This window comes from Alligator sinensis, unplaced genomic scaffold, assembly GCF_000455745.1.
Source record: "Alligator sinensis unplaced genomic scaffold, ASM45574v1 scaffold410_1, whole genome shotgun sequence".
NCBI lineage: Eukaryota > Metazoa > Chordata > Crocodylia > Alligatoridae > Alligator > Alligator sinensis.
In genome coordinates this window covers 644103-653114 of record NW_005841972.1, presented here as the reverse complement: position 1 = coordinate 653114, position 9012 = coordinate 644103, and the positions used below count along the sequence as shown (strand labels likewise).

Sequence of the window (9012 nt, the reverse complement as noted above, 5' to 3'; positions counted from 1 at the left end):
TTCCTGCTCCCACCACAAGACAAACACAAGAAGCCCTGGGCCTGGTCACAGAAGCTCATCTGCCGCTACCAGATCTGCCAGAATGACCGTGAGGAGCTGTACACAGTGACCTGAGTCAGGCATGAAGGGCACCAGGCCAGTGGGTTGAAGAGTTTGCTTGATAAGCAAACCTACCCAGAAGGCATGCTTACAGCTCTGCTAATGTGCTCATTTGTTAGCAAGGGCAACACAGTGGCAGAAGCTGGCCTCTGTCTTTGAGGCAAGAGCATGAACTGGAGTCCCCCCCCCCTGCCAATATGGTGGCTTCTAATCATTATAAAGAAAGGAACAGCCTTCTTTTGCACATCTTCAAAAATACAGAAGATCCATTCCTCTCCTGCCATGCCAGTTTGTGGTGCATGCCACAGCAAGTGCTTTGGCACAGCGCTCCTGCCACTCCTAGTATAGTCTCCAGCACAGTGTCTGGTCATTCTTCCTAGAGTCTGTGATTACACCTTGATTTACTGTAAGAATGACAAGTACCCAAGCTGAGGCCAGCAGGGTGTCATGGTACTGTGTTCTTTTGGGGAAGGGGAAACATCCTCAAAGGGTTTGCCCTAGACCCTTGGTCCCTGTTTCAGCTGTTAGCCTGCTCCATCACCTAGACCATGTGGGTGAAAGGTAAAATGTTCCTCTTGTGTGAGTAGTGCTGATGCTGAGGGTACCAAGGAGGGGATGACTCAGGCTAGGCCCAAGTACATTGGGGTTCATTGCAGATAGGGGGTAAAGTCCAGCGATGACACCATACCACATAGGGCAGTGCCAACATACAGCAGAATCCTTGGCCATGTCTACACAAGACACTGACTGCACAGTAGCCTGTGACTGCTGTGCTGTAGTATCACATGGTGGAAACTGACACGACACTACTGCGCAGTAGTCTTAGACTACTGCACAGTCAGCTTTACAAAAAAGCCAGCCATTGGTGCGACTGTGCAGTAACTCAAGTTACTGTGCAGTCATTCAGTACTTGTTTATACAAGTAGATGACTGCACAGTCAGCAGTAGATGACTGTGCAGTCAGCATCTTGTGTGGACATGGCCGTTGAGAATGACATTTAGAGCAGAGCTGGGAAATAAGATTGACTCAGATCTCGAAGTGGGGAGGGGTTCAGGTGCCGGGTTTGATGCTAGAAGGGTTTTTAACTGAGCTTCTATTTGTTCCTTCTGCGTGAACTCTGGGGGAGCCTGGCATCTGCCATCATACCCGTTCTTTCTGGGTGACCATGTTAGGCATTTTTTTCTTTGTCCCTTGCTTCCTAGGTCTTGGTGACAGCACAGAAGAGAAAAATGGTCAGGACTCCTGTGAAGAAGCATAATGGTAGCTTTGGGATGACAAATGAGTTAGGCTGCCCCTCATTGAGCATGGCTCTATACATACACCTCTTGCAGTATCAGGAACAGAAACTGTTGAGTGCTATTGTAAGTCCAGCTACTGCATTTTAGCTTCAGTCCTGGTGTTAGACATGCAGTCTTGTGATTGTGCAAGGCTCACAGGGCCTGGGCATCCCAAGGTTTAGAGCTAGCACCAAATACTATGGAATACTCAGGTAGCCTGGTTGTTTTCGGGTTTGAAACTATCACACAGTGCTTCTAGACTGTAGGTAGGTACCCTCTAATATGAGCCCTGTTTCTCATACAGAGCATGATTAAATCAACCTTTGTATGCATATTTATCTATGTACATACACACTGCTCAGCTCTATCATGAGTACCAATCATTGGCTGTCCAGTCTTTCAGCTGCATCTGTGAGCCTAGCTGATTGCCTAGTCTGGGCATGTGTGTGTACAGCTAGCATCTTAGTCTCATGGATGCAGCTGCCCCAAGAAATTTGGGAACAAGTGACTTTAGGCCCTTTTATCAAGTATTCCATGTCTGTGGTCCCTCATGCATTATACTGGGCATGTCTACAAATGCAATTAATGCAACTGAATATTCTCTGGTTCAATCTGAGCTGGAGTAAACTGTTCCTGATGTCATTTACACGTGTTTAAACAGATGGTGCGAGTTGCTGTAGATGAGGTTTCAACCTGAAACTCCTATATCTTAACAACTTGCTCTAACCAGAAAGCCAAAGGCTAGGCATTGACTAGAGCACTTCAAACCTCTCTTACTGAAGCCAGCCCACTGGGCAGACAAGGGAGAAGCTACATGGGGTCAAAATAAGAACAAGGCAGATGAAAGATGGCTCTGTGAGATGAATTCTCCTTCGGAAAGTGAGGCTCTTGGGCTCTGGTCTTGGTCTCTACTCCCAACTAGGGCAGAAACTATACCAGTGCTGTTTATAGAATCAATTTTAAAGGCAGGGTACCATGGGTCAGCATCAGGAGGAGGACTGGAGAGTACTCCAGCTAGTGCCTGGGCTGTGGCATGGTAGTTCTAGCGCTTTGCTGGGAAGCAGACGGCATAGATTCAGACCCCTCTGGGTGAGGGAAGCCTAGAAGCTGGATCTCCTATTTCTTGGGCACCTGTCCTAGAAACTAATGCATCAGGGTAAAAGAGGTGTTGGTTGTAGACGGGTTGGTCTAAGGTGATAGGCAGACACTACCCAAAGAATCTTGTCTGCCTCAGGATGAAAGAGTCATCTTCCATCTGATTTCTGGCAAGAAAAGCAGACATCATTCTAAAGAAAGAACTGCAATACAGCAAAAAGATACGTGAGAGGAAAACCAGTAGAGCAGACTGCAAATTGTTGAGATGTAGGAGATGCAGATTGAAACCCCTGTTCCTACTTGTGTGTTTAAGAGCAGTAATATATTGCACTGCTGGATACCACATGTATCTGGCGGGATTATCTGGCAGTACAGTAAATTAGTCTACTGCACCCTAATTGCCATGCACATGGAGATGGTGAGGCTTTACTGTGCAGCATATTAGTCTGCTGTGTAGTAAAGCATCTCGTGCAGATGCACCCACTGAGAAATTAAATACAGAGCGGCAGTTCCCTTTAAGTAGTAGGGTCAGAACTTGTTTTGGGGAAGGGAAGAGGTAGCTCTTCTGGCAGAGTGGAACTGAAGCCTAAAGCCTAGTGCTAGTACCTTGCACCCATGCTCCAGAGCATGGCTGACCTGTAGGGTATGGACAGCAGAATTGCAGGTGTTTCTTGGACTCAGCCAGAAAATGAGCACTTTCAGGCAGCTGTGCTTTGCCTCCATGGTAGGACATGCTTGGTTCACATTGACCTTACGGGTGGGTGTGTGGACATGAGAAGCTATTGGCTGCTCCCTCTGTCCATCTCTGTTATACAGTGAAGGGTCTGAATCCATTATTCCCTGCTTTTACTGCTAAACTGTAGTACATTTCACAGAGGAAAATTAAGCCCCTAAAACCAAAACAAAGCACAGACCAGGCTAATTTTTTCATTTTCATTTCCCAAGTGTCAAGTCAGCAGTTACTAGAAATAGATTAGAAACCACTGGCTTCTCTGAGATTTTTCATGATTGCATGGATGGTTGAGTGTGGGTAGCTTGGGAATGGAGGGGGTCTCTGAGGAGGAGGCTCCATATGTTGACCCTCTGTATCTTGCTGAACATAGTTAACCAGTCGTTCTACCTGGTCTTACCTAGGCCTCCCTTCATACAGGCTGAATTATTTGCAGGTATAGCTGAGATCACGTTCATATGAAAGTCTCTGTGCCTGCTGAGCATAGGACCGCCACAAACACAACTGCAAGAGCAAAGTTGCAACAGCACCTATTTGTGCGTATATTTTTGAGCTGTAGGAATTGGATCCAGTATCTGTATGTCTAGCCTGGTTGAGGCATTATTGAGTTAAGTGTATCGTACTTGCTGTTCTTCCTTCAGAAAAGGTAGTTGTTTCTTTCCTTGTAGATATCTGGTATAATATTATATTTTACATATATGCAATAGGGAATCTGACTGCTGTTTAAGGCATCAAGCATCCTATAAAATTCTCAGTTGCACAGCTTAAAAACCACATTTGAGAGATGGAAAAAGAGTACATGTTTAGGACATATTCCCTGGTTTAAAGGAAATAGGATTATTTTGTTTCTGAAAAACAGCCCAGCTACTTATACTTTAATGCTTTAGCCTTCTAGCAGATAATCCAGCTCTCAGGTAATTCAGAGTTTCCACAAAATGATCTGCAGGGGTGCCGACTTGGGTTTGGCTCAGCTGAGTTATTCTCCATCTTTCTTCAAACCCTGAAGTAAAACCAGAGCAGAGTATTTCACACTGGCTGCCATATTTTTCTACAGATATTTTTCAAATGGACATACAGAGGATTGAGTAACACTTAGTGTACCTGCATAAAAGTGGTAGGAAAAATGGTTTTCTGTTGGTGGCTATAGAAAAACACTTTTATTTTCTCAGTGCTACAAGTAATCAGAGAATCCAAGAGAAAATGCTGAGTGGTAACACTAAGTGGTAACCTTAAGTTCCAGGCTACATGAAGACAGGATTTTTATACTGTTCCAAATCTAGCTAATTTTCCACTGGTATTTCTGTTTTTCTGCTATAGGCTTGGGGCTGTCTCTGATTGTCCTGTTAGGCTCCTGTAGAAATGCCATCATTAGTAATTTTGTACCTCTCTACATAAAATTTCACATACTCCAAGATTTCTCAAAATCCAGTTTTTAGCACTCTCTCTTCAGTTTTTACAAGTTAATTGTAAACTGAGCACTTGGCCTTTGGGGGACTGTAATGGAGTATTTGCAACCCTTTTGTACACACACGTAGATGCACCCTGTTCTTATTAATGCTTAGCAGTAAGCTCTGGAGCTTATTGCTGCCAGATGCACGTCTGCACATGTGCCTGGGATTGCAGCATGTTGAGCCAGAGCAAAGCAGCCCCAGCTGGTGGGGGACCCCGGGGCTGTTCCTCCTAGCTTAGTGTGCTGCAGAAGGACGGGCTGTGGCACAAGGGTGCTTCAGTGCAGGGCTAGCCAGCAGGCAGCCACGGCACTGAAGTACCCTCAAGCCCTACACATGTGCTGCTGCAGAGTAAATTAGTTTACTCCAGCCTAACAGGGGTGCACATGTAGATGCCAAGGTGCTTATTGGTCACATGTACACGAGACACTGACTGTGCAGTAATGACTTAATATAAACAAGTACTAAATGACTATGCAGTAACTGGAGTTACTGCTCAGTAGCATCACTGAACAGCTTTTAGGTGACGCTACTATGCAGTAGCTCATTACTACTGTGCAGTAGCACCACATCACACTTCACGCCATGCAACTTTACTGTGCAGTAATGAGCTACTGTGCAGTCAGCATCTTGTGTAGACATGGTCACTGCAGCTGATTAGTTTACTGCACCATAAACAACTCATGTAAATGCACCCACAGTGCTGCAGTTAGAGCTAAGTGCTGCACATTAACTAGTTGGAGCAATAATACTCTAATTTATACCTTTTTCTTATAGTTTTAAATGCTGTGAAACACTGAGCTTTGAGAGGGGATGGGATAAATCTCTGTGATTTTATTAGTCTTATTCTTCATTGACAACACTATGATTAGAAGATTAAATAATTTTAGTGGGAAAAAATATATTTTGTCAATTACCTCAAGTAGAATTTAAGCAAATTGCTAGTATTTTAAGGCATGTTTCGAGAGTGGTTTTTTTGGCTGTATTTCTGTGATTTAATTTTTATTTTATACGGTGAATTTTAAAGCTTATTGTTTTATAACTTAATAAATATAATTGTACTTGAAGGGGTGTGATCTGCATTGCACTTTCTTGGCATTGAATTTTGTATATCTAGGTTAGGGCAGGAAATTGAATAAAAAGCAAAATGAAGTTCTGCAGTCTATCAATCTTCCATGTTTCTCAGCACAGAAAATTGCAATATAAATTTTCCCCTTCACACTAGTACAGTGGTTCTCAACTGGAGTGCTACAAGATCCCATCCGAGTCAGTGCTAGATTTAGGCTTAAGCTATTTAAGATACAGATTAGGGCCTCACAATATGAGGAGCCTCTAAATAAGAAAAAAACTGGATATTTTCATTCTAATATGACAAAAACATACATATAGATGGTGGGGCTGTGTGAAATTTCACCTGGTGTTTCATTTCAAAGCTGTTTTGATGCATCCACACCTGAAGACAGGAGGGCGATCCAGGCTGACCTGGACAGGCTCAGCAAATGGGCGGACAAGAACCTGATGGTGTTTAACCCTGAAAAATGCAAGGTTCTCCACCTTGGGAGGAAAAACCTGCAGCATCCTTATAGGCTCAGCAGTGCTACACTAGCTAGTACTACGGAAGAAGGCGGCTTGGGGTTCATTAATTGACCACAAGATGAACATGAGCCTGCAACGCGATGCTGCAGCTAGTAAAGCGAGCAAAATGCTGGCTTGCATCTATAGATGCTTCTCAAGCAAATCCTGGGATGTCGTTCTCCCGTTGTACTCGGCCTTGGTGAGGCTGCAGCTGGAGTAGTGCGTCCAGTTTTGGGCTCCACAATTCAAAAAAGGATGTGGAGAAGCTTGAGAGGGTGCAGAGGAGAGCCACGCGCATGACCAGAGGTCAGGAAAACAGACCTTACGATGACAGGCTGAGATCTATGAGGCTCTTTAGCCTGGAAAAACGCAGGCTCAGGGGTGATCTGATGGCCACCTATAAGTTTATCGGGGTGACCATCAGTATCTGGGGGAACGTTTGGTCACCAGAGCGCCCCAAGGGATGACGAGGTTGAAAGGTTATAAACTCCTGCAAGACTCTTTCAGGTTGGACAGAAGGAAGAATTTCTTTACTGTCCAAGCCCCCAAGGTCTGGAATAGCCTGCCATCGGAGGTGGTTCAAGCGCCTACATTGAACACCTTCAAGAGAAAATTGGATGCTTATCTTGCTGGGATCCTATGACCCCAGCTGACTTCCTGCCCTTCGGGCGGGGGGCTGGACTCGATGATCTTTCGAGGTCCTTTCCAGCCCTAGTGTCTATGAAATCTCAAGCTCAAAACAGCGAAATCGAAATGAAACAAAAGCCTTTAAAACAGCTTCAGAACGAAACAAGGGTACGTACTCAAAACGTTTTCAAAATTCCGAAACATTCCGAGTTTCAAAGCCAGGCTTACTCGGCTTCAGTGTCGGTCCCAGCCGGCAGCAGCAGCTTCCTGTCATTGGGCAAGAAGATCAGGAGCTTATCCACACCCCAGGAGAGCTGTGGGGGCTGTGCCAGACTCCTCCCAGGGGTCTGGGTGGGCTCCTGATCTGCCTGCCGGATGACAGAAGGCTGCTGCTGCCTGCTGGCCCCACCTGGCAGCACTCATCTTTCCAGCCCTGGCTGCTGCTGGCCCTAGGCAGCAGCCGGATCAGGGGCCCACACCTCTGGGAGCAGTCCAGCACAGCCCCTGTGGTCCTCCCGAGGGTACAGGCAAGCCCCTGGTCTGCCTGCTGGATGACAGGAAGCTGGTGTTGCAGCACTGATCTTCCTGGCACTGGGTGCAGAATAGCAGGCAGGCTGTGAGCATGAGACTGCCCTCATCACAGTACCCACTGTTGTCTCAAGCCGTAGAGGTATGCCGAGTTGCCTCACCTCTTTCCCCTTGACCCAAGGGGTCACCCAAACCCTCCCTCTCTGCTTTGGGGCTCTTGTGGACCCTCTGAAACAACAGCACAAAAGGAAAAAAGAAAGGAATAGTTGGGGCACGGGGCTTCAGCCCACCCCACTCATAGGTCCTGTGGTCCTCAGGATCCCTCGACGCTGTCCTCCTTGGCCTGGCTGCCTGGTCAAGCCAGGGAGATGTCCCTTTAATGGAGCCGGGACCCCTCCCATGGGTTTCCATTTGGCTCCTTGTTGGGCTGCTGACACAGCCCGTGTGCAGCCCAGGGAGAAGACCTGCCTCCTGGCTCTAGCGTTGCTACTCTCCTCTCCATTCCTTCGCCTCCAGCTTTTAAATTAGCCAGGTGGCGGTTTTTGATGACGTCATTGGCTGGCGCCCACTCCCAGCCAGCAATAAAAGTGGCTGACAAACTGCACAGGTGGTTCGTCTCGGCATGGCTGAAAATGGTAAGTACGCCCCATTTTCAGGGCTTTTAATTTCTTTCTTCGAGCGGATCAGCCTTGTCTCGGGACCTGCCATGGGAGGGTGCCCCCGGGCCTCTGCTTGTGTCCCCCTGGGACACAACCCCCCCACCCCCTCCGATGCCTTGGGGCGCTTCAAGTCTTTGGCTCAGTGTCCTATCTTGTGTCCATTGTTTTTTCGTTGCCTGGTTTACTATATCTGGCGGTCTGTCTTCAGCCTCGCACCTATATAAAAAATCCGCCAAGGTGTTATTTTTTCTGGGGCGATGTAGTATTTGAAATTTGAAAGGTTGCAGGGCCAGGGCCCACCTGGTTATCCAGATGTTATTAGTTTTGGCCCTGCTCAACCACTGTAGGGGTGCGTGATCTGTTATAAGCTTGAACTCCCTCCCCCGATAGTAACGGAAATGCTCCACGGCCCATCAAATCGCTAAACATTCCCTCTCTAAAGTAGCGTATCATGTCTCCACGGGGAGCAGCTTATGACTTGCATAAGCTATGGATCTTTTGATTCCAGCATCTTCTTGAGTCAGGATAGCTCCTATGGCTGTCTCTGAGGCATCTGTCTGTAAGATAAAATGTTTGTGAAAATTGCGTGTATGTATTACTACGTCTTCACATAATACCTTCTTTAGGAGCTTGAAATTGTGCCTCATTTCTGTGGTCCATCTTATGGCTCCCATTCTTTGCCCTTTCAGAGCTTCTGTGAGTGGTGCCGCCAATTCTGAAAAACGGGGCACAAACGGCCGGTAATAATTAGTCAACCCCAGGAAGGACCACAGTTGCCTGTGGTTTTGAGGCATTGTAAAGTTGTGAATAGTTTCTACTTTATCTGCTAGCGGCCTGATGGTACCCTGCTGTACTAGAAAGCCCAGGTACTTTGTCTGTCTCTGGGCCAGCGCGCACTTCCACACGTTTACTGTCATCCCTGTGTCTCGTAGTTCCAAGAGTATGGCTCATAGCGCTCTCCGATGTTGGGCCC

The 9012-nt window shown here is 46.7% G+C and overlaps 1 protein-coding gene across 1 annotated transcript in view; it reads left to right on the top strand.

The window, feature by feature from the left end:
* Positions 1–149, top strand: part of TMEM8A (transmembrane protein 8A) — a 50381-nt gene extending 50232 nt beyond the window's left edge. The window contains 1 exon segment of the mRNA XM_025200641.1: positions 1–149. This exon segment is cut by the window's left edge and continues 9 nt beyond it. Within this exon segment, the coding sequence (XP_025056426.1) occupies positions 1–114 (114 nt within the window). The 3' untranslated portion in view covers positions 115–149.
* Positions 150–9012: the final 8863 nt, after the last annotated feature.